Genomic DNA, 26,309 nt, shown 5'->3' on the forward strand with positions numbered 1-26,309 from the left:
AGTCACCTTTGGTGTACACACTGGCTAGATAATTTGTGGCCATTTATAAATTACATGTCAGTTTATTTATCACATTTCTGTCTGGGTTTGTGTTAATAATAGGCTGTATCTGTTTCTTCATAGATAAGCACTTTAGATGTGAAACATACTAAAATTAAAAATATAAATCTTGAAGTTCTTTAAAGTTGAAGATATCTGTCATCAGCGTTAAATTCAAGATTACCTGGTTAATTAAATTGGAAGTTATTTAAATATTAAAATAAGTAAAGTATTTCTAATAAAAAACTAAGTAGAAATATATTTCATTCACAGTACTCAAAATTATCAAGTTATTAATTTCTTTAATTTATGTACTAATACAGCTTCATTTTTCTTGTATGTGACATCATGCACCCTTTTCCTCCCACTTTATCTCAAAATATACATTATTTGTGGAAGGAGCTGCTTTTAGCTGCCAGGGCTACTGGTAGTCATTTTCTCAGAGCTCTTGCAGAACTTTCAATCACATTTATTTTTACATCAGTCTCCAGAATAGTGGGAAATGCAGTCTAAATACGTGTAAGGCCTTTTGGAAATTCTGCTCCAAGTGTGTGCAGGAAAACCTTGCTAGCTACAAGAGAAACTGCTAATTTCAGTTGGAGGGTGTTTCAGGGCAATAGACCCTAACATTTTTTGTCATGTTTTTTCCATTGAAAAATAAATTACTTGCTCTGGTTTCTTCTTTCTGTGTATTACCTGTGCTTTTCTGTATGCAGAAAAAGGAAATGTTTATGCTGCTGGAGGTAACAGTGAAGGCCAGTTGGGATTAGGTGACACAGAAGAAAGGACCACATTTCATTTAATTAGCTTTTTTACCACGCAGCACAAGATCAAGCAACTATCAGCTGGATCATACACCTCAGCAGCAGTAACTGGTGAGAACAATTGCTAATAAAATATATTTATTTTATAAATAAATAAATAAATTTATTTATAACCAGTCCAAGCTGGTTCCAGGAAGACATTTAACCCAGCATTCTGTCTGAATATGTGGGTGCATTTTCTATCCTCACTATTAGCCACGGTCATTTTTTGACAGGCAATTGTGTATTTTAGCAGTCTGGTAAAGGTTGTGTGTCTCATTAACTTAGAGTTTTTGTGAAAGTTTAGTAGAAATACTTACAGAGGAGGAACAGTATGAATACCCTCAAAATGGAAAAAAAACATCTTCAGTTTATTTCCAGGGAAAGCAGTTACAAAACATGAATCCTATGAAAACTGAGCATCTCTAATTCCACTTGTTGCTGCAACTGTTGCTGCCCACTGGTACAGGCTGCACAGCTGTGTCATTCCTTACAAATTCTGGGAGAGGTTGGGCTTCCCACCTATTTCTCAGGTGGAAGAATTATACCAATTATATGCCACAGCATGCTGAAATCCACACAGTTACAATACTTCCAGTCACTGGGTGGATGGTCCTTTATTACCCTATAATGCAATTTTTCAAGTCTTGCTGTAAAGCAGTTTTTTCTGTACCTGTTTAGGGTAAGTTATTGAGGCTGTAATTTCAGAACTTGAGGGAGATGCTAGTCTGCTTGTTTGATTTTTGGTTTTTTTTTTTTATGCCAATTGCTGACATTCTCCTGAAATTTTTAGATTTTTAGGACAATTTTGAATTACTTTAGCTCCTAACACCACCTCAATAGAACTGTAGGTGGTACATTTTTATTCACAACTTATTTCATACCAATAAGAAATATGCATAGAAAAGACCTTATCTCTTCTAGAAGAATCTAGAGACTTTTCATGTTGTTCACCACCTTTTTTGGTGTTTTTGTTGTTGTTGTTTTTACTGTTGCCATTGGTCTTTGTTTCAAAAGAAGCTGGTCTTAATAAACCTGGAACCTCTACTGTTGTAGTTTAAGGAAAGCAAAGTGAAGCTGGTCAATACAACCACCTGTGAGGAGAACTGAAAGATAAGGCATGAATTAGTGGGATGCCTACCAAAGTCAGAACAGAGAATAAGTTTGGAAGAATGAGAAAGGGGTGACTTGCACCTAGAAATGAGAAGATGCCTTAAATTCACTGCAATATTTTCATACTGACCTAAGGCAACTGAATTGTCTCACTCAGTCTTCCTCTTTCTGAAGGAATGTTTTTTCCATAGTACTTTTTCTGTTGGTATTTATGCCCTAACATTGGTTGATGTGCAAATGTTCTGGGTAACTTCTGAAAAGCTTAAGGAAAACCCTCTTATTTCCAATTCCTTTTTTGCATTGTGCTAAGCTATCATTTTATACCCTCAAGATCATGACATTCAGTGGTATCATATAAAGAGTTTCTGAAGTACTCTTCAAGAAATGGATTCATTTTTAATTAGTTTTTGTTTTAAATCTATTAACTATCCCTATCTTCATTTTAGAGGATGGGAAGCTCTTTGTGTGGGGTGATAATTCAGAAGGTCAGATTGGCCTGGCCAGTGAAGCCTCTGTCAGTGTCCCCTGTAAAGTGGATATTGGAAAACCTGTTTCCTTTGTATCCTGTGGATATTACCATTCTGCCTTGATTACAGGTAAGAGAATGGGAATAGAGGTTAGTGGAGACAAAACAGTGGTTTTGAAATAGTTGTTTGAAGCTTGATACCCTATAGTTGTTAAAAACTGCTATGTGATTGAAAGTCTCCTATGTAGTTTTCTATCACAGAGAAAAAACTTGCATTTAATTTTATGCATTTGTGCATTGTTGTGCAAAAGTATATTAGAAAGAATGAAATATCAGTTTGTTTTCATAGAGATTATTGCATGTACTGTGGATTAAAAGTATGGTTTCAAAACACCAACTTTTTTTGAGGTTATTTGTTTTTATGATCAAATAATAAACTTCATCTTCTCTGGAAATATCAATATTGAACTGAGTTGCTATGTTATGAGAAAAATTTAATCTTGTTTGAAGTAAAAGATTGTTGTCCAAGTTTGTTGTTTGGTCCTAAAATTTATGTTTTGAAGTCAGTTAAACTGACAGTACATGATATGAGGAGCAGCTATACTACAGTGAGCTGTTGCCTGAGCTCCAAACCAAACCACCTCCCTATTGCTTTCCACCTCTTTCTTCCCAACTCTCCATTGGTTTCCAAAGTGAAGATTCCACTCATCTTTTAATAATGCCAAGTATAGATGAATTATCAGCCAGAATTGATGGCATTATGTATGAGCAGCTATGAATTCCTCTCAGCCATATAGATTTACATTATTAAACTTTACTGTTTGGTCCCCTTAGAGTAATTAAAGATTTCAAAGGATCGATAGTTTTGATTGTAAAGCTTTTAGTGGGTACCCAGGAGCTATTCCATCAGATACCTTTCCCAGATTACTTGATAAATGTTACTTTTCCACATACAGTACCTGTATTGCTCTCTGAGAACATGCTATTAACAGAATGAGAGCTTGCTACAGTTGACAAATATTAATTAGGTGTTATGCTAGTAGTGTGCAACTTCTATTACAGATGCTTTATTACAGTAAATGAATTCAGTGTCTGGGACTGATCAGGACCTCAGCACCTGTTAGGAAAAATACAGCTTCCTGGACTCAAAAGAAATGAGAGGGAAAAAAAGATGTTGTAGCAATGTGTGTATCTCTGCCTTCAAGCCAAAAGCTGAAGGTCCAGGAGTGTAGCAGGATATCACAAAAGTTCTCAGTAGAAGGGTTGAGGATGAACATCTAAGAGTAAAGAGAGAACAGTGTGTGCCAAGTCCCCTAAGGAAGTGGAAACTTTTAATGGAAGGGGATAAGAAAAAAAGACTTAGGCTTGTTCCTGGTTAAGAAAAATGGAGCTTCTTTAAATATTAATAGGAAGAATGAACTGGTTATCACCTATGACAATGAGTTGCTGAACCTGCTACTACTTAAACAGGCCTGAGATGGAAAATCTTAATTTTCAGACTTAATATCTGCAAGTCCTACATGAATTGGGTTCAGTCTGTCACTGAAGCTACTAACACACGTGAGCTACTTTGTGTGAAGGCATACATTTTTTTATTACTTTCCTTTGGCCCCTTTCCAACAGTTTACTTTGATACTTCAGATACTGTAAAAATTTAGTATTGGACATCCAAGTACTTTTGTAGAATTGATTTTTTGTTGCACTACCATCAGTGTGTATCCACACAGTGTTTAAAAATTAACTTTATACATTTATTCTGAATATACCATAGTCACAGGATGTGTTACTTACCAGTTATTAGAATACTATAGAATTACCACATTTTGATTTTTAGACATCTAATAATACACTGTCTTTAACAGTGTTACATACTTGCAGGATTTAAGACTTGATAAATGCTGTCAGACTGAACTGATGAGCACAGCACCATATGGCTCCCTTTCTTAATATGTTTATGTCTGACATAAGGTGTGCACTGGCTGAAAAACCTGTTGAGAATACAGGCATATCTAACTAAAACTGAAAACTAAAAGGTGGCTCATGAGGACATAGAAAACATAGTGTGGACACAGAGTGCCCTCTCCAGGGCAGGATGTTCATTAATAAGAGAATATTGAATAAAAAAGTGGTGAAGTATGGATTCCAGGTTATTTTTTTCTTCTTCTGAAGTTTTTATTTCTTTGACATTGTTGGGTTTTCGAAGATTTTTTAGTAGACTTTTATCTTTAAGGTGTTTAACTGCTATAAAGCCAAGAGCAATGCCTCTGACAGTTCCAAAAGTATGATGATGTCACTCTTCCTTCTGCTTTCTAGGAGGCCTTCTTTGCAGACAATAATTTAACTGCTGAATATGTGTCACCTGTATTCTGCCATGTACACATGGAATCCACTAATGCCAAAGTGGTTGTGGAATAGAAGAACAGAATAAATACTGAATATTTTAAATAATAAAAAAAACACTTCTGAAATTTAGACTAGGTACATGCACAGGCAATGGCTAATTCAATTCCATATGCAAATTAGGAACTAGACTGATTACTCAGTTCATATTTGAAAGATGATTGTTTGCTCCCTTTCCCTCTCCTTTACATTCACCAAAAAGTTCCACTAAAAAGAAGTTCTTAGTCTGTAGCTTCCAGCTCTCTTTAGGATTTTTTCATAGTGTGTTTTCCTTCCTTTTTGCAGGCTTTGGACATTGTGTGCCACTATTAGGGCTATGTCTCAAGCAAATCAACAGAGAAATAAACTGCTGGGAGAGTGTAGCAACAATTTTGAGCACTTACACAGATCTTCACTTGACTTTCATTTGACTACACACTCAGGAGGGGAGAATTTTTCAGGAAGCATTAAGCTTGCAGGCATGTACAGCTCATTTGTTCACTGCAGGAGATGGAGAGCAGGGAAAGCTGATGTATCTCACCACTGCCCTGGGTTCTACAGCAGAATTAGATTTTTGGAGACAGAAAGGAATTGAATATATTAGACCCCTTCTAGTGTTTCCCCTGCCTGAATTACAACTGTAATCAACATCAAGATAGATCCTTATTGAGATGATGTCTTTTCATAGTTTTTCAGGTTCTTTGAATTCTTTTTTTTTAATGTATTTTGTCATTATTTTTAAGGACTGGTTTAAGAATCATTCATCCCACAAACACTTCCATGCTCTGAATTTCACTGTTTGAGAGTTTCAAACAATTTTGTCTTAATAAATATTTATTTTTTTCTTCTTCATTTATTCAATAAATTCTAGTGTTACCCAATTCTTCTGTCCACTCATTTTTGTCTCACATTTACCACCAGCCAGGTCTCTTATCTACTCTCAAATGCACATTTGCCTTTGAGGGACATTTTCCATTCACTTGTCCATTTCCTTGATATGCTCCTGTGATTTGAAGTTTTGTGATACAGAAAATGTTCCACATTAGGGAAAATTCAACATGTGAGAATGTGACTCATATGAGAGGAGAAAATTAAATAACCAGGTTTTGTTGTGAACAGAGTGTCCTTAACATTCAGGTGTACTGTACACAGTACATCATGTCCTCAGCATGCAGATGTACTGCACACATACTGCACTCAAAATTTATCTGGGTTTGACTGGGTTCTGTTTATGCTTGATTGCTATTTTTCATAGTCTTTAGACCACTATTTGCCTAAAAGGGATGTGTAATGTATTCAAAAATTGCTTTGGTAAATGGTTTTATCTTTGTTAGCTGGATTATTAAGTGGAAAAAATGTAATGAACTTGATTAGTTTGGGAGGCTTGGCCATTTGAATCTCTAATCCTCTTAATTAGATAGATTGGATTAATTTTTTCAGTGCAATAGTGTTTAAAAAGAACTGCTGGTCTCTTCAAAGAGAGCTGCATAAGTAGTTATCTCCCAAGTGCTTTTGGGGTTTTTAAAATTTGTTTTTTTGAAATATATGGCTGATCTAAGAGTATTGAAAAAATACTTACCTTCCGAAAAATAAGGGATTCTTTTTGTTGTTTTTACTTGTTTGTTTGTTTTTTCTTTCTTTCCACTTAGAATGCTTAATAAAATCTCTTTTTGTCAGCAGAATGTTTTGGTTACAGAAAACCTCACATTGCAGTTGATTTTTATCTTTTTAATTGGGCTACTGTTTTCAAACAGAAAATTGATTCTGATGCAAATACCAGCAAAGCATCAGCCTGTTCATAGTTTCATCTATTTCTGCACATAGATGTAAAAACAAAATCTGAATTAAAACAGGAAATCAAACTGAACAGAGAAGCCTAAACATGGTCCATAGGTTTGAAATTAAATTAAATACACTTTTTTGCAGCTGATGTAATTTGCTTGTTCTTAAGAAGCACACACAGATTGAAATGACTGAAAAAAAAACTCTTAGAAAAGAAGTATAGAAGAACGTAAGAAATCCTTGAGAAGATGAGGATAAGGGGGGATCTCATTTCTGTGTGTCAGTGTCTGCAGGGAGGCACAGGGGATAGACCAGGCTCTGCTCCCTGCTCCCAGCAATGGGACAAGAGGAACAGGCATGACTTGATGGCCAGGAAGTTCCACCTGAACACGAGGAAGAAATTCTTCACTGTGCAGAGATTGAGAACTGGAACTGATTACCCAGAGAGGGTGTGGAGCCTCCCTCACTGGAGATATTCTAGAAATCACTGGACACAATTCTGTGACATGTTCAGGGATGACCCTGCTTGAGCAGGTTGATTTTCCATCAAAATTCCATGCAAAATTATTTTCTGTTTCAGTTTAAATCCTTACAAGTAACTTCAGCTGATTTAAATACTGATTACAGAGGAAATTGCCACCTCACAGGATGTATATGATTTTGTTTTTCCCATGGCTACATTCCTTGCAGGCTAAATATTGTGATAAATATCTGAATTTGGAGGGGACTAAAATCTAGCAGCTGTGTGTCCCATCAGAGTGCTTTTCACAGTTGTTTGGGCATTATGCAAACATGTTCAGCTCTCCTGTAATGTTCATACACTTTTCTGTCTTTATAATTTGTGTCTGCAGCAGCCTTGACAGCCCATCCTTTCTCCAGAGTGTGTGAAGGAAACAATTCTGTGCTCTGTATTTTCACAGGAGATGGTGAGCTCTATACTTTTGGAGAACCTGTGAATGGAAAACTGGGATTATTCCCTGAACAGCTGAAGAACAATAGAGTCCCACAGCCTGTACTGGGAATTATGGAAAAGGTTGATAAGGTTGCTTGTGGTGGAGAACACACTGTGGTGCTGACAGGTATGCAATTTAACTGGCTTTTCTTAAAATGTAATTTAAACTCCATTAACTAAAGAATTTACATCTCACTGAAATACTGGATGCTGATCCTAACTGGAAGAGCATTGTATACCAAGGAGGTAGAAATCCATGTGCCAGCCAGCCAGGGCACAGTGCCTGTGCTGCACTGCCCATGTCCCTTGGCCACAGGATGAACTTGGCCAGGTGATTTTAACAGAGGGGCTCCCAGGCAGCTCCTGGTTGACACCACTTGCCTGTCCTTGCTTTTATTTGAAACTTTGGCAGCAAGTTCCCATGTGGATTTTTTTTTCAGTATAAAATGCGGAATTTTTCAGTATAAATGATGTACAAAGTGTTTTTGGATGTAAGAGAATCCTGTAAGATCTCAAACTGAGGTAACCTTCCATGGATAGGATCTGCACAGCATCCTGGGGTCCTTTTCAATTCCACATAGCTCAGGATTCCCAGCCTCTAATGGCAGAGAAGGTTATTGATCCTGTGTTCTTTTTCTTTATGGTCTTAGCTCAAATAAATAGCATTTTAAGAGAACTTTACATAAGCTGAGTGCATTTCTTACTGGAATTGTAATAAACCAGCACCACCTGGTACAACACAGATGATGGATGTTTCTTTCCTCTAAGGAGCTTGAAATTGTTATTGCAGTGAGAGGGAAATTCTAGAGGAAAGCTTCCATTCTATAGTAAATTTAAATGCTCTTGAATATTTAGGAAGGTATGTAGGAAGTCACTTTTCAAGTAGCTTCACTATCTACTGCATGCCTGAATGAATTAAATATTTCTTATTGTGATACAGATTTTGCTTGTGCCTTTGAACAGAATTTTTAGCATAACTATGAAACTAGTACATTTGACATATTGTACAGGTTATGAAAATCAGCAACTACAACTGTTACATATTAGTTTACAGGGTCTATATATATATATATATATATATATATATATATATATATATTGTATGTAGTACTTGGAAAATGCTGTGTTGCTGAACTGTAAAATAGTTGTCTGCCAGTGGTGACTTAGCTTTTCCGAGGTATATGTACAAAGCAGTGCCAGCCATTTCTTTCCACAAATTCTATCCTGACCTAGAGTGATGTAGAATCAGGAAAGGTAAGTTCAGCTTTGCTGAAGATAGTTCCAAAAATATCAGCTTCAGCTTGTAATGAATATAGTATGTGCAAAACTGTATGGCCTGTAATTTTTTTTCCTGCCAAAATGCAAAAGCTGTAAAGCCAAGTTGCATGTATAGGTATCAGTCCTTAAATCTGTATTCTGAAGGTTCTCTATTAGTTGTCATATATATTTCTCTTGACAGTCTTGTGATGTGCCTTCAAGGTTATGCAGCCAAACTTTCTAAAATATGAATTGAAAATCCAGCTGAGGGAGATTGTGAGTAAAATGATTTGGTGTTGTACTGCAAGCCATTGGAAGGCTGGGAAGGATTATGTGTAGTGAGTCAAGCTGCAAGATTCTGGGTTGGTTAAAACTCCTTTGGGAAAACTGTGAGGAGGAAATAGCATTAGCCAATTCAGGAAATAATGTAAACATTTGTCTACATTTCAATGCCTTTGTCTCCCTTCTTCCACCAACATACAGTCTTACCCTGGCAGTATTCTATGTCCCAAAATAAATTTCTTTAGGTGAAATCAGGTAATCATTATTCGTGAAAAAACTGCCATAAATTTGGGACCAACAAACATATAAATCACAGCATTATTTTATTATTTATAACATGAAGTTTTGTAGAAAGAATTTTATTATCATTACTGATTATTTTTTAACCATAAATCTGTGTTCAAACAATAGATATTTTAACTTAATGGCATTTCATGTGATAAAAAATCATTATAATTAAAGGCTGTTAGAGAGATTTAGAAGAAAGATACAGACCTGGATGCCATCATCATTATAGTGAAATCTGTACAAGAACTAGAACAAAAAGAGGAATATAAATGCCATAGAAAAAATGCAATGAAGAAAATACTGTAATAAGTATGTATGTATGAAATATTTACTTGCTAATGGAAATAAATTCTTTAGTCACAAATAAATAAGAAATTTAGTACTGGCTGAGCTGGCAGCTGATGATCAAAGTGTTGAGTGCCAGATGATCTAGTTGAGTCACAAAAAGAGGAACACTATATCCCCCCACAAAAAATACATTTCCTAAAGATTAATAACTGTGATAAGAGTGAAAAGTCAGATTTTTGTAAATGTAATTCAGCTGTTATTAAATAGGTGACAGATGTGAACTTCTGACTAAGACCATTGGAGTGAAAGAGTAGAGGACAGTAGAAATACTGTCTCAAATGAAAGATACTTTCAGTAGTCAGAAGTGTTTTCATAGGGAAAATTTTCAGACTCCAAGGAAAATTTGAGGAAAAAGTTGTGGAAAAAGGTAGATATGTATACTAAAAATTTGAAGTGAGTGTGACATACATATATTAATGGTTTTGCATCAGAAACTTCACTTGAAATGAGTCCTAAATTGCATCTTGAGGTGAAGTGGTGTGACCAGAAACTGAGAATTCTGATATTATATCTTTAAAGAGGAGAAGAGACATTTACATTTAATTTACATGAAAATGAGCTTTTAAGCTCATTTTTATAAATTAAGAAAGTAATACAATTTTGAAGAAACTCTGAATTTCAAGTGTCATCCTCCATGAAAATGGGTGCTGCTTGCATTTAGTAACACAATATATACTGATGTGGTTTACATCCTTTCAGGGTCTTTCCAATTTTTAAGGACATGACATTTCAGTCTCAGGAAATGAGAATTGAGTGTGTGCCTATTGAATATTCCTCTGCTTCATCTATCTCATTTAACATCATGAAAACACAAGAGAAAATGTACGGAAAAAAAACTGTTGCACATCTTGGCTCATTTCTCGACATCATTTCTACTTAGAGTTTATCAAATTAGAAGAAAGCATAATTCAGTTATCTTACACAGTACAAGGCCAGTTTCTTCCTGACTCTCATGTGTGATTAGTATATTCCAAAGCACTTAATTTGATTTCTTTTTTATGACAGTTATCTATTCTAGTGGTAATTTTGTATGGTGAGAACCGCTGTTATCTGGGTTAATTTATCAAGGTACTGTTTTTGGAATCTGTACAAGTATCAGAGTAAAAGGTAGAAAGTGTGTATTAAAATAATTCTTCAAGTTTTTTTTCTCTGAAATTTCAGAATGATAAACTCAAGTATTTTTTTCCAGAGAACAAGAATTAAATTGTTGAGAGCAATAATTTAGGGAAAAGCACAATTTTTAAAAGATTGGTTTTAGAAATGTTGAATGTGGTATTGGAAACAATCTTCTTTACAATCTTCTTATTGTTACCTCTTCCTTTAATATTTGCAATTGTTCTAGACAATAAACAGAATTACATTTAAAAATTCTATCATGTATAATCTTGATAGCACAAAGCTATTCATTCCATGGCAATCAGTCAGCCAGTCCAAGAAGATCTTGTCCTCATCCCAGACAAGTTCTCTCAGAGACTGAAAGAAATGCACTGACTTCCCCCAATGCTTGCAAGTTCTTTCTGCTGCAAGTGAAAGCTGTTGGTGTCATCACTTTCAAGTGAAATATGGGACAGCAGAATTCTCAATTTGCATGCTTTTTTCAGTAAGGTGTTTTAAAAGGTAGAAAAATAATAAATGTGGATCTAGAAATTGAAGAAGAAGAAACAGATGATTTGGAGTGGCCTTAATATCTTGCAGGTTTTCTTCAGATGACGACAGATCCTCTGGGAATAATTTTTTCTGTAGAAGGATATATTATTTCCTTTCATTCTCTGAAAGGAAGGAAAGCAAAGATAACTCTTCAAAGGAAAAAGTGAAGCGGGTCTTTGGGAATAGAACATTTGACATAAGAACATTAGTGCATTAGTATGTAGAATGTTGGATTTTTCATCTTCTGTCTCGAGGTCTTTTAAAAAGAAAAGAAAATCAAGGCACCCTTTTGAAAGAGGACAAAAGGGATGTAAAACCTCTACCTTTTTCTGGCAGAACTCACGATTCAGACCATATAGGATTATTAGATTTTTCAAACTATTCTTAAGTCTGTATACTATTTATACAGAAATCCCCAAATCCAGTTACTAACTCTGGTAATACTGAACATTGTGTTGACAGTTGATTTTTTACAGTAACATTTTTCAGCATAAGCTGTTTAAAAATAAAGCTATTATGAGAGTGAATAGTTCATTGGCATAATAGTTAGAGTAGAAATAATAACAATAACAATAACAATAACAATAACAATAACAATAACAATAATAATAATAATAATAATAATGTTAAAGGGAAATTAAGAGCCTGGAATGACAGGACAAGGGGGAATGGCTTCAAACTGACAGAGAGTAGGTTTAGACTGGATATTAGGAGGAAATTCTTTGCTGTGAGGGTGGTGAGTCCCTGGCACAGGTTTCCCAGAGAAGCTGTGGATGCCCCATCCTGGCAGTGTTCAAGGCCAGGCTGGATGGGGCTCTGAGCAGCCTGGGATAGTGAAAAGTATCCATGTTGCCCATGGCAGAACCAGATGATCTTTAAGGTCTCTTCCAACCCAAACCATTCTATGTTCCTTTGGTATAAGCTTACCTCTCTGCTTCCTTTTTAGTTCTGTGGACTTTTTAACTTCATCTGTAGCCTTAGATACATAGCAGGGAATACATGATTCTGAAAAACATTCTTTGAGCTCGCACAGTTCTGTCAGCAATGACATGTTTTAAAAAATAATACAAAAGCTATATAGCTTTTTGCCTAGAACTGTTTTATTGAGAGTGCAAATGGTCACGGAGATTACAAAAGATGCCTGCAAAGATGGAAGATTACATAGTTACAGGGAAATATTCCTGTTCTTCCAAAAAGGGAAATAGGAAGTAAAGAGGCAGCTCTTCCAGTGCTCGAGTGCTGGAGGTCACCTGGAAGAGTAAAACCATTGTCTTCTGTGCAAGCTCTGAAACCATTTCTCTTCATCCTTCAAGGGCCCTCTCATGGGCTGCTGCTGTGTTCAGAATGATGAAATTCCCCCCTGTCATTTTATCAATAAGGGTGTGAAGTTACTTTTCCTTACACTTCTCTTTTCAGGCATTTATAAAGACAGATTGGGGGAAATACCTCATTTCTACTAAAGGGAGTTATTAGTGAGGTTTAACCTCACTTCTGCACCAGAGTGATGAATCATTTAAGAAAGGTGTAAGGTTTTTTTACTTCCTCTACCCTGATAGTTCAATAAGAAAGCAAATTTAGGAGGAGCAACATTTAGATGTTCCTGGTCTATAAAGGCAGAAGAAGAAATTATTAATCATATAAAGGCACTCTAACCTGATTTGGGATTGGTCTTTTTCCTCGTTTTCAGTAGAAACACAGGGAAGAAAAAATTCTGTGCACTTTTAAAGTTAACATTTGAGAACATCTCCCTCTCAACACAAATGCAGAAGACGTAGCATGTTTCATGCTAGGATTAAAGGAAAAAACCTCATAGTTCACTCAAAGTAATTATATTAATCAGATGAAACCATGTTGTTAAAATTTCTGCCGGTTTCCAAAGAATTGTTAAAGACAAATGTAGTACTTCTAAACAGAATTTTTGGAATCAGCCATAATGAGAAAGCACTTTACTAAAATAAAGATGAGACTTTTTTTTTGCTTAGAGAAAGCTCCTGTCTTTCAGGTGTAGTTTCTAGATTGTTATGTGGGAAGTCTAAATATTACAGGAAAATTCTTACTACTGCTTTTACTTTATAAAGCTCTTGAGAAGGTTTTACTTTCTTGCACTAAAATTTCCAGCAGAGGGAGCTTTACTATTACATTTAGTAAAAATACAGATTTACTCAGTATTTTTCATCTACAATTTTAAAAAAGTGTGAGACCACTGGGCTTTTTTTTTATAGTATGAATTCATGACATCTTAGTATGGAACAATTTATAAGAAATTTATAAGAAATGATTAAAGACTTGACTAGAAAGAACATTTCCATATGTAATGTTACTATTTCATTACAGTTCCTTTAAAATTGGAAAGTTCTTCTTTTAACTCAACATGGAATATGTTTTGTTAATTCATAATCTTTCCCGTTTTTGCATAATAATTTTTCAAGTGCTTTATGTAGAATTTCTCTCCCTTTTCCTTTCTTGCCAACATGCAAAAAAAAAGGGGCAGGAAATTAAATTCTAGGAAACCTTCTTTTTTTTCCCAAAAATCTTCTATTTTCAACCATGATCTCATCAAGATTTCCAGGCTTCACAATCTTCCCCTGTTGTGATGGAGTGCCAGGGATGGACACAACAAGAATCTTTATAGCTTTGGAGAAGCTCTTATTCTTTCTCCTGGCACAGAGAGTCCATTAAACATACAAAATATAAATGTGGAAAGATGATTATTCTGTCACAAGATAACACAATTATAGTATTCTCTGTATTTATTGCAGGACTGATTTGGTAGCTGAACAGAATACTGAAATATATTCTGTTACTGTTCCAGTCTCTTCATACATATAAATTATGAGGTCTTGTCTATTAAATTTAGGGTCATATAATGTTCATGGAGCTAATGAGAAATTAGGATGAGGCTATTGTGAAAATGCATATATATGTATAAATATTGTGGTCTGGAATTGAATACAGTATGTAAATTCCCATTCATTTCTTTTAACCTTGCTTTCTGTACATATGATCAGTGGATTATTTTACATTTATGCTAGAAAATATATCACACATTGAACCATTTAAAATTCTTTTCTGTGTATACTTTAGTGCTTCGATTCCTGTTTTGTTTTTTATTTTGTTGTACATTAATTGGTAAATGTAATGGATTAATTGGCACATTTTTTAATTGATTAAACTATTTTTATGATGTTTATGTCAGTGGCCTTCCATTTGGCAAATGGAACGTAGGTTATTATATAAATAAAGAAAGAAATAAATACACTTATCAGCATATTTGTTGTTAACTTTGCCTGTATAATTTCAGAGACAGATGTTTATACTTTTGGACTTGGACAATATGGGCAGCTGGGACACGGAACTTTTGTGTTTGAAAGTTCAGTACCGAAGCCTGTGAAACACTTGAGGAGGCACAAAATATGTAACATTGCATGTGGGGAAAATCACACGGCTGTGATAGCAGGTATGGGAGTGCAAAATCCTGGAACCACTTCTAGCAGCTCTCTGCTCTACTGTAAAATCTTTCCCTGTACAATGAGCAGTAGGAGACATATCCATTACTGGTTCTAAGGGTGAAATGAGCCAGTGAGAAAGGTGGACAGGAATTTCTGACTCACAGCCATGCCATGCATAACTCTGTATATTCTGGGGAACCTCTTAATTATGCCTTGCTAACAAGTATTCTTGTTTAGAAGCCTTTGTTTTTCTGTACAATTTAAATCTTATTATTTTGTTGGGGTGTTTTTTTTATAACTTATCTAGACCAACATCTCAGACAAATGAAATAATGAAAATATGAATATGAATAAGAATATGAAAAAATGCATTTTTTTAATAACATTCATCTTTGAAGATCTAAAAATAATTGTTCAGGTTTTGCTTTTGGAAGGGAAATATTCCTTACTTTCATGGCCTGTTACTATGTTTGTAATGGTTCTGTCCTGGTTTTGTATTGAATCTTTGCTTTAACATTCTTTTTATTCCCACATGCAGAGAATGGCCTCATGTTTACTTTTGGAGATGGACGACATGGCAAGTTAGGATTTGGAGAAGAGAGTTTTACAAATCTGTTTGATCCCACTCTGTGTTACAATTTCTTGAAGTTCACAGTCCTTATGGTAAAACTTTACTCTTTTCAGACACCAAGATATTTATCTTTTTATGAAACACATTAATAAAGAAAGCTGAAATTATTTCTTTCTATAACATTTAAATAGTGGGCAACACAAACTGAAGGAAAGAGGAAATTATATAGCTTAGCACAGTGTTTATTTAGTTTAGAATGTCTTTGACTTGGGCTACACATAGAGATTGCTCTCTAGGGTTTTATTCAGTACTCTTGTGCCACATTGTTTTGGTCTTTAGAGCTTATAGACTGAATTATTTATTGCTCTTGGATGGTTGGAAGTATTGGGAAATTTATATATTTTCTGTGAACACTAGAAAGCCATCTTTTCAATTTTGGCAATGTTTTGTACAGTAGGATATCTTTAATTCTTAAGAAAAATTGAGGTGTTAGTTTTTTTAAATCCAAATCTGATAAGAAACCAGGAACAGTCTTTTCTTTTGAGAATTGTGGAAGGGAAGTTTTTTCATCTGCTTCCTGAGCTGTGGAAGAAACAAATGTCACAGAATTGTCAGCATCAAAATTGCTCACATGACTCAGGATTGAACAAAATTTGAGACAAAAGTCTATTTTCATTCCTGTTTACTGGAATTACAGGTGAAGGAAGTTTTACTGGAAGCAGTGATTTTTTTAAACCTTCTAAAAAGTGAAGCCTCCAATCTTTATGTAATAATATTTTGTCTACTGGAGGGTATCAAATTTGTTTTGCATTTTGCTGGTTTTGTGATAAAACATTTAGGTTTGAGTCACTGAAACTATCAGTATTGTTCTCATTTGACATGTATCAAAATCATTAGCTAAAATCTCCTGAAAATCAGTGGAAATATCTTTGCTATCTTTTGTATCAAAAATTTGATAGACCTATCTTTTGTTCTGTTCAATACAAATGCATTGTATTAAATTAAGAAGATAACTAGTCATTAATAAACATAATTAAATACTTTTATCTTGCTGGTAATTAAGAACTAAATTTGAAGCCATTTGGGATGTCTTACTTTTATTACATTTTTTTCTTATAATCTAAGCCCCTAGAGATAATTGTAACAACAGTGCATCCTTGATGCTTGCAAATGAAGTAATCAGACCTTTTTTGAGCTGTAGGTTGCTTGTGGGGGTTGTCACATGCTGGTTTTTGCTGCTCCAAGACCTAAAGGATCTGAGGTAATCTTGGAAGATTTATGTGAGCCTCGTTTGACTGCTACTCTCCCTAAAATGAGTGGGGACTTTGTACTAGCAAACACTTTGCAATTATCAGCAGCACGGATACGGCGTCGAGAGAGGGTAAGATTTAGAGTTGGCACACTTCTTTCAGGGAACAAAATCACTTTTAAAGCAGAAGTCACAGCATATACCAAGCAGTTAAATATGTCTTCCTAAATTAAGTGTTTAATTTTAAGGTATAATATGAAAAAATATATATTTACTCTGGTCCCAAAAATTGGTGCAGGACAAAAAAAATAGGAATTGGTCAGATTTTGCTCATTTGTTTCTGTGAAATAGATTCAAATTGAGTTTGTAATTTTTTTTGTTCTAAAATGTAGAGCATTTTACTAAACTAAAACTAAAATGCAGTTCCTTTGCATTTTTTAAACTGTCTTAGAAATATTTTTCTAAAATACAGTAAGCATATGGCTCTTTTGCTGTTCCCTTTTATGTTCTTGAATTTATTAAATAATTTCATAATTTATAAAATACAAAAGGAGAATATTAGATGTAGCTACTTAAAATATTATTTTCTGCTCTTTTATCTCCATTACACATTCCATGTGGTTTCCTTAAAAAGCACAATGAATTGGATCATTTCACTTACATGTCTGAGAACTAACTCTACCAAAACCTGAGTTTATTCTGTAAAAATGTATTGATGTTATGGATTAAATACCTTGATGTTATTTGAGAGATTAGTTTTTCATTTTAAATTGAAAAAAAACAAGAAAGTTATTTTTCTCCTTTGTATTTTAGGATTGCTTGGAATCATTGCATAGAGGTGATCTTAAAAATCCCACTGTGCACCTGCCCACTTTATAGTCCTACAAATAATTAAAATTGTAATGATATTTGTTTCTGCTTATTAAGTTGCAACACAGTATCCCCAGCTAAAAGCAAATACCACTGATTAGCAGGAGAGATTGCTTACATTTTGTTCTTCTACCCTTCTCCTCAATCTCTTGTTTTTCACTCTTCTAAAGGAAAGGTCACCAGAGCAGTTTGTTCGAATGGCACAAACTCTGCCTCCAATGGGGGAAAGCTCCTTAAAATCTTCATTGCCTGTGACAAGCAACACCAGCCCATTCTGGCTTTCTGCAAAAAGTCATCCTAAAGCTGAATCTGTAAGGGATGGAGACCATGAAAAAGGTGAAGTGTCCCCACATCTTACTGCTGTTTGCTGATAAGAATGGTTTAACTCTCATCATTCATAAACAAATGTTCTGTTTGAACCTGAAAGAAGGTTCTGGTTCAGTCTCAGGCATCAGGAGAGTCTTGCAGCATAGAGACGTGAAAGCTGAGAAAGGCAGACAAAAATTGCCTCACACTGTTCTTGTTTGCAAAGCAAGTTTAAAGATATAGAGGGGCTTGAGTGAAAGAAAAACAACTTATAAATTATACCTGTGGTTCCTTAAACCTTTAGAAATAAGTATTCATGAAAATACTGTAAGAAAATTAACTGCTTACTTTTCACAAAAAAGAAAGAAGGAATTATAGACAAAAAAGTTAGGAAAAGTCTTAAAGACATGGGTAAGCCCACAAGGAATTTGGATAAGGAAAGATAAGAAAAGAGGTCCAGTCATTCTTGCAGGAACTTTCTTCTTCACTTGGAAATGCAAAAGTACTCTTCACTCTTTGTTATCTAAGTTGATAAGAATTTATATTATTCTAGCTAATGGAAAAGTCTGGATAACCATAATACAGCACTGGACTTTGGCACAGATTCTTTAGAGCAGTTCTAGACTTATCTGGGTTTGTGGACATGTGTAATTTCCTGGGGAGAACAATGCTGGAAGTGTCGAATATAATAGCTCAGATTTACTGGACAGACAAATCTAATTTGAAAATAATCAATTCATAGAATGAAGATGATTGTTTTTAAATCTGCCAGCATGTCCATTATAATTTCTAGTTCCAGGAAAGCAATGCAGTGAAATCTGAATTTCCTTTAGAGTCTTCTTAGGCCTAAAACCTTGTGTTTTTGTGCTGTACAAAGTGGTCATGGACCTGATGAGCTCAATGATGTTATGATGCTGCCTTAAACTCCCTGTCTCTCCATCCATTATATAGGTGATGTGCAATGGAGATAACATGACTGCAGCTAATTTGGTCTAATGGTTACCCTACTATTAAAGAGATAATCCAGAAGAATCTTTGTTTCATGTAATATTTAGACTTGAAAGCCTGCAGAAATGGTCAGAGATCTATGGTACACTGAGATCAGATTGCTGAGCTACCTCTGTTGTTGATACTGATGAAAGGAGATGGAAGTGGTTTTGCTGTGTCTTGGGCTGGGGAAATGAAGAATCTGTGGATTTCAGTTCTATGTTAGTAAAACAGGAATAATGTCTGTTTTATACAAGTGGGGTGTTCTGTTTGCTATACAGTGCTTGTTCCTATGACATTTATTTATTTCCCCTTATTTTACCTTGTAGAAAATAACCATCAAAAAGATAAACCTGGTGAAGTCTCTTCAGATCAAGATTCAGATGATGAAAATATTGACAGAAACCTTGGGGATACAACTGACATCCTAAATATGGTAATATATTCCAGTAATGGATCTGTAATTCAGTAATTTTTGTGCAGGGGGAGACAAAGAAGCTAAATTGTGTTTCAGGTTCTAATACAGAATTCCTGACTAGCCCAGAACACCATATGTGACTGAGAGGTACTGACACACTGTTAAATGAACATGCATTTTATATCATCATTACCCAATGCTAAAATATGTTTTAATTTTCCAAGTAATATTGTGATATCAGATTGAAGAAGTCCAAGTAGTGCAGTGCCTCCACATGCTTTAGCTCTGGAAAGCAGAAAGAAAAGGTAAAAGATGCTGGAGGCCACATGGTGATCTCCATCTCTGACCTTGCTTTTCTTGATGACTTCCAACAGAGAATTGCAGGAAATAAAGCAGAAGAGCATCTTTTCCTGTTTTGAGAAGAGGTTTTTTAATACAGGTGGATCATATTAAAGGGAAGGCCAAAATCCAGACATTCTGATTATTTGGTGATCCCCCAGCTTGTTCCTACATATTTCTTTTATTTAAAAAATATGTTCACCTTGTCACTTGTACAACTTTCCAAAACATTTTGTTCTCCCAGCGGAGAGGAGCATGTCCTGGCCTTAACACAGCCACAGTTATGCTAGAGGGATTGAACATCTTACAGGAATTATTTGTTTGCATTTAAAAGTACTTAGTAATTTAACAGTCTGTTTATGCATGCCATTTATTTAACATTATAAGACTTTCTTTTGATTTACAAGAAAAAAGTGAGATCAGATCTAATGCACAGCATAGCCTTCATTAATTTACTGAAGCATTATTTGAGTGTTGCACACTTTATGTGCTAGACTTCCTTCTCCTTTTCAGTTTTATACCTATCGTGAATCAATTTTAAAACATTTTAAAAAATTCTAAGCATAAATTTGAAAAAAAGCCCATCAAGCAAACTTGTCAAAGTACAAAACAAATGGTTACTCTTCTTGGATCTGAATGAACACTGTTACAACACAGGTTTTTTTTTCAATTTTTCTAGACTGTGGCAACATACATCTTATTGACACATGTGATAAGAGGAGGAAAAAACTTTTTGTGTCATATTGATGATACAAATTATTGGGAGTCTGAAACCAGAACTGTTCATGCTCTCTGTATTAAAAAAGAATATAGTGGTTAAACGATGAGTAGTTAACAATCAGCAGCAGACAATATTATTATATTGACATTTAGAATATAGGGCAAAGGATGAGCAAAATTTCATTATATATTCCCACCTAGTAATATTCTATGTTGCCTTTTTGTTTCTTGCTTTATGTGGATGAGATAAAGGCATTAGATTCCAAGGAAAAACTCTGCTGTGTAGTGTTTCTTTGAAGATGTTCTTTCAAGGCCGTGGTACCAAACTGGACGTTGAGTTGAAGGTTGTGATGAGAAGGGTGTAAGGTTGTATTTGTAAGCTCACAATGAGTGGAAGGTGGATCTCAAACATGCCTGTGGGCTCTAAGAAAGGTCAGGGTAGTGTTCTGTCTCTACAGACAGTTTAGGTGTTGACATTTATTCACCACTCTCTGTATGAGCAGTAAATGATGGAGTGGAAGTGAAATAGATGAGCTGAATGATCACACAAGTTTGTCTCACCCTGACTGTGCAAAAATATTAAAATGTTCATAAAACAACTTTGTTTAGTAGAATTGGGCTTTGCTGCTACTTTCTGTATTAATTCTATTTATTTTTTTAATAGAGATCTTATTTTTTGCAGACACATGCAATGAAGTTGAATCCTGGTGACTGGTCCTTAAAATTATCACCACTCCAAAAACGGAAGGTACTGTAACTAGCTATGTATTTGTATATTGATAGTGATGTTTATAAAAAATCTGAAATTCTTGCATTGTCCTAGTACTCAGTTATTTTGCTTTGAGTTTTTAAAAAGTCAGGCAAATTTTGCAGACATCTTCTTGCTAATTTTCTGAATATCCATGACCTAAAATTCTAAGAAGCTGCATGAAGGCAGAGAGAATTTGGGCAGGCACCTAGAACTCCACATATCCAATGCAGTTTGAGATGAGTGTATAATATTTCATCAGTTTAAGGAGAGAGAGATTATCATATACACCTTGTAACTTCAGGTGATAACATATTTCTACCGATTTGTTGCTAAGAAAATATTTTGGGGCACAGTGTAAAGAAAGATTTTATTTACAGATATTCACCATGAAGTATATTTAAAGGAGCAATAATACTGGTCTTAATTATGAAATTAAAGTACTTTGCAATACCTTCCTATTTCACTCTTAAAGTGATCCCAGCTTTCCAGCACTTTTTAATATTTCATTAAAATTTTATTTTAGATTTTTAAAGTTTTTATTCATAATTTGTTACATTAGTGTAAAATTTAAAGCAGAAAGACAACAGATTTTCAAACTTCTTAGAAAGGGCATAACAGTGAGCACATCAGAAGATTTCCAAAAGAGGAAGGTGTAAGGGAATGTATTAATTTCCTTCTGCTTGCACAGCCTCATGCATTGCTCCTGCTCTGGTTTATGGGATGTGGTACTGGCAATTCTTGCTGAATTTCCTTGGATAGTGAGAAAAGTGTGTACTACACTGATCAATAAGATGTCACATTCTTCTAATATGTTCACTTGTAAATTCATTTTATGTGAAATATTCTACCTTTTATGCTGTCTTTTAATCCCCTCTCACAAATTGTTTCTTTTCTTGTTCAGATGCTTTTGTAACCTTTTTCTTTTGCTGTCATTTGTCTTTAATGCTTTTTTTCTTTCTTTTTAATTTTCTGCTTCTCATGTGGAATAGAAGAACAATAAAAATGTGAAACTGAAAAGAGATGGTAAGGGTGGGCTGGAAAACAAGGATTCTGATTTCTCAAAGGAGGGCTCAGTGTCAGAGTCTGTATCTTTACAAAAGCAACCTTCACTTTCAGAGTCACCTGGACAAGATTTAGAAAACAGTAGTGCCTTTATAGGGAAGCCTGTGGCCAGAAAAAGTATAAAGAAAGGTAAATCTGAGCATGTACAAAGTGATACTACTTTGAAAAGTGGTGCTCAAGAAACTACTGATGAAAAAAGCGTATTAGTGAAAACAGAAAAAGAGTGTGTGGAAAATCCTGAATTTTTCAGAGAGGATGGGACATATAATCTTCCCACTGAAAATCAAATTCTGACTGAAAAAATAAATTCTTCCAATAAAAAGCCAAAAGCTGTTAAATCTAAGCAATCCCTTAAAATAGAGGTACTTCCTTCTGCTCCCAGGGATCAGCCCCAGACTGATTCATTAATTGTACAAGAATACATTCCTGTTAAAAAGCAAGGGAGTCAGAAAACAACAGAAAGTCAAAACAAATTAAAGGATGGTATTGAAAAATCTGACAAGTGCGAAAGAATAAATGTCACAGGAGAAGAAAGTGGTGCAGAACAGAAGGAGCTTAAAAAAACCCATCAGTTTCTGAAACAAATATCTGTAACTTCATCTTCAACTGAGGAAAGTAATAATGATCTCCAAAAATACATACTTAAGGAAGAGGTCCACTATGAACACAGAGTTGTCCAGAGGGCAAGGAGAACAGTGACACATCTGGACTTAGAGAAAGACAGTGAGATTGAGGAGATGAAAGCTACAAACAATGAGAAACAATGTGTAGAACAGACTGATTTAAAAAGCCTGAATGAGGAAGAAACAAGCTCTGATGCTAAATCTGATGAAGACAGGCCATTAGAAATTAAGAATGAGGAGGAATCTGATCAGGAGGAGGAGAGTGAAGCCAGTGAAAAGAATGAAGACAGGCTATTAGAAATTAAGAATGAGGAGGAATCTAATCAGGAGGAGGAGAGTGAAGCCAGTGAAAACAATGAAGACAGGCTATTAGAAATTAAGAATGAGGAGGAATCTGATCAGGAGCAGGAGAACAAGGGCAGTGAAAAGGGTGAAAGTGAAAAAGAAAAACTGGATGAAACAATTGACAGTGAAGGTAAACTAGGGGAGGAAGAAAAAAGTGAGGTTGAAAAAGATAGAGATGAAGTTTCGGTAGAAAAAGATGAAGAGGGAAAAGATAATGAGGAAGAAAATGAAGAGTCACAGGCTGAAAGAGACGGTGGGAATGAGGGTGCAGAGGAGATTGAAGAGGTCAGCCTGCAAGATGGCAAAGATCAAGGAGATGAGCAAGGCAGGTTGATAGAGGAAGAAGAAATGTTGAGTGAGGGAGAAACGGAGGATATGGAGGAGAAGCATGAGAAAGAGGAAGGCACTGAAAAAGAAAAAGAGCAGGTCAAAAGTGAGGGAAGAGATGAGAGTGAGGAAGAAGGGGAAGATACAGAGGAAGAGGAAGAAAAAGAGGTAGAAGCAGAAGAGGAAGGAGAAGATGAAAAGGATGAAGAAGAGAACAAAGAAAGGGAGAATGTAAAAGACAAAAAGGGTGAAGAGGAGGATTTGGGAGAATCATTGTCAGGGAGGGAAGAAGAGGTGTCTGAAGAAGAACAGTATGAGAAAGATGCAAATACAAAAACTAGGGAAGTGGGTGAGGAAGGAGTGGAAGAAGAAAAAGATGGGGAGGATGAAGTGGAAGAGGGAACAGAGGATGAGAAAGAGGAAGGAACAGAGGCAGAAGCAGAAGGGGAGGAGGTGGAAGATGATGAAAAGGAAGAAGGGGAGGAAAATGAAGAGGAAGGGGAAGATGAAGAGGGAGAAGGAGAGGAAGAAGATGAGGCAGTAGGGGAGGAAGAAGAGACTGTTGGAGAAGATGAGGGAGAACAGGGATTGGAAGAAGAAGAGGAAGATGAGGAAGAAGGAGTGGAAGCAGAGGCAGTGGAAGAAGAGGGGGATGAGGAAACAGTAGAGGAAGAAGAAGAGGTAGAGGAGGGAGAAGAGGAAGGACAGGAAGAAGGAGAAGGGGAAGAGGGGGAAGAAGAGGAAGAGGGTGAAGAGGAAGAAGAAGAGGAAGAGGGGGAAGAAGAAAAAGGAGAAGAGGGCGAGGAGGAAGAAGAAGAGGGAGAGGGGGGAGAAGGTGAAGAGGAAGAGGGGGAAGAAGATGAAGAGGAAGGGGATGTAGGAGAGGAGGAAGAAGAGGATGAGGGAGAAGAAGATGAGGGTGAGGAGGAAGAAGAAGAGGAAAAAGCAAAAGATAAAAAGAAAAGCTATAGTCATAAACTTCAAGAAAAGAAAAGCAAACCCAGGAAGCCAGAAAAGTTGGGAAGAAGTACTGCTTTACCAAAGAGCTCTAAACAAAACACAAAATCCAAACATCATGTAGCAAATGGTTTACATAATTCAGAACAATTTTGGAACAATGTACTACCTCATTATTTAACACTAAAGTAGCAGAGACTACTGGAGATGCATTTTAAGCCTATTCAGGAAATAGATTTATATTGCTTAAACTTTTCAAGGAATCAAAGCATACTATGATACATATAATGTAAGTGCCAATTTCTTGAAAAAGATTGAAGAAAATGTTTAGATTTAGGATACTTTTATGAGAGAAATCATACTTTATTGATACAATAATTTTCACAATCAAGTTTATCAAGTAGGATATATAAAAAAATTAATTGCTGAGAAGGTAAACTGTGTTTGCCTATTAATCAAAGTGTAATGTTATGCCAACAAATGAATTATACATTGTAACAGTATAATCTTTGCCTTTGAATCAGCAATACACCAATTATAGTTGCAGGACAGTTTACTTGATAATGTGCCTTACATAAAAGGAGTTTCAGTAAATTAGCAAATGTACCTATTTATTAATTTATTATTAATTTATTCCCCCTACTTTTTTTCTGTTCATACACTGGTAAAATGTTCAAGTACTTAAACTAAAAGAAAGGACAAGTTGCCAAATTTACGTGGGTCAGCAGATGGGAGGTAAAGAAATGTAGGCCTGGGTAAGTGATGGCCTAGGACTTTTCAAGGGCTTTAAGGTTGACTTCTTATTTTGGTGTCAGCACACAATTCTGTGTAAAAAGACACACACAGATCTCAGAATCTGGCGTAGATTACATGAGAATTCAGGGATAATTTTTGATCATCTTGTAATCACACTTGGTGATTACATAGAACTAAGAATTTGAAATAAACACCTCTAAAACATTTTTTATTTGTTTGTACTGTGCAATACACAAAAAATTGTATATCTGCCTACAAAAGACTACATCACATTAGTCCTCTAAGTCTCAGCTACTACAGGAGGGGGAATATATATTGTTGCTGTGTGAAACACATATGTATTCAGGTTCAGAGCCAAAGCTTCTCCTCAGTGGAGGAGATCTATGGTTTTCTGTCCTAAAAAAATCCTGTCTGTAATCTCCAAAAAGAGGTAAAAACCAACAAGTCAGATGGAATAGTAAAGAAAGTGGCAAAAAAGTCTGAATTCTATTTGGAAAAGACAAAGTCAACACTTTTAGAGTTTGCTTAAAATACACAAACAAATCTTACAAATTATTTTTATAAGATAATGTATCACTCTTTCAACTATTAGGGACTGAACTGGCAAATGAAGAGACAGGGACTCATCATGCAGTATTGTTACTTGAATGTTATGCCAACGGGCAGTCTGAGAAATTTTTGTAAAAAGAGCTCAGTAGATATTCTCTAGAAGAATAGTTATTTAAAGCCCACTTGAAAATGAGAAGAAGAAAGGACTCAAAATGAGTAAATGTCATTCAATAAAAATGTGAATGGAATCAATAGATATGTTGAGATTATGCAACATTTTAATATTTTTTTTGTAAGATACTGGCATTAAACAATCTTTGACACAACGTCTCCAGAATTTATTTTTGAAAAAGCCTGTAGTAGATCAGTAGTTTGCCAATAAATCCTAGTTCCAGGTCCAACCTTCCTTCCTCCCTCACCCCTTCCATATACTGCATTTGAAGGTAAGATCACTTCAGTCACGTGCTGTGCCTAACTACAGCAAAAAGTTACCCCAGTGACTTTATTTTGTCCCTGTGAAATTTGTTTCAAACTTTGGAATTCTCTGGATCACATTGTTTTGACATCAGCATGTGTCTTTGGAGCAGGGTAAGTATCCTCATATTCTGTTAGAGAATATTTTATCACTTAAATGCCTTTCCCAAGAAATCAGATCTCTCTAACAATGGAGTCAT

At 35.3% G+C, this 26,309-nt stretch overlaps 1 protein-coding gene across 6 annotated transcripts in view; it reads left to right on the top strand.

Moving 5' to 3' along the window:
* RPGR (retinitis pigmentosa GTPase regulator) overlaps positions 1-25,259 on the top strand; it is a 38,154-nt gene extending 12,895 nt beyond the window's left edge. For 4 of the 6 annotated variants that reach the window (XM_086879748.1, XM_086879750.1, XM_086879747.1 and 1 more), the window contains 10 exons: positions 756-914; positions 2,402-2,551; positions 7,503-7,661; positions 14,658-14,813; positions 15,344-15,468; positions 16,578-16,757; positions 17,666-17,831; positions 19,118-19,224; positions 20,948-21,013; positions 22,006-25,259. In XM_086879748.1, coding sequence (XP_086735874.1) covers positions 756-914; positions 2,402-2,551; positions 7,503-7,661; positions 14,658-14,813; positions 15,344-15,468; positions 16,578-16,757; positions 17,666-17,831; positions 19,118-19,224; positions 20,948-21,013; positions 22,006-24,522 — 3,785 coding nt within the window. In that variant the 3' untranslated portion in view covers positions 24,523-25,259. Of the gene's footprint in view, positions 1-755; positions 915-2,401; positions 2,552-5,106; positions 5,280-7,502; positions 7,662-14,657; positions 14,814-15,343; positions 15,469-16,577; positions 16,758-17,665; positions 17,832-19,117; positions 19,225-20,947; positions 21,014-22,005 lie in introns of all 6 variants that reach the window. The other 2 variants (XM_086879751.1, XM_086879752.1) reach the window with 1 other exon arrangement.
* The last annotated feature ends 1,050 nt before the right edge of the window (positions 25,260-26,309 follow it).

This window comes from Cyanistes caeruleus, chromosome 3, assembly GCF_971803275.1.
Source record: "Cyanistes caeruleus chromosome 3, bCyaCae1.hap1.1, whole genome shotgun sequence".
NCBI classification, from domain to species: Eukaryota; Metazoa; Chordata; class Aves; order Passeriformes; family Paridae; genus Cyanistes; species Cyanistes caeruleus.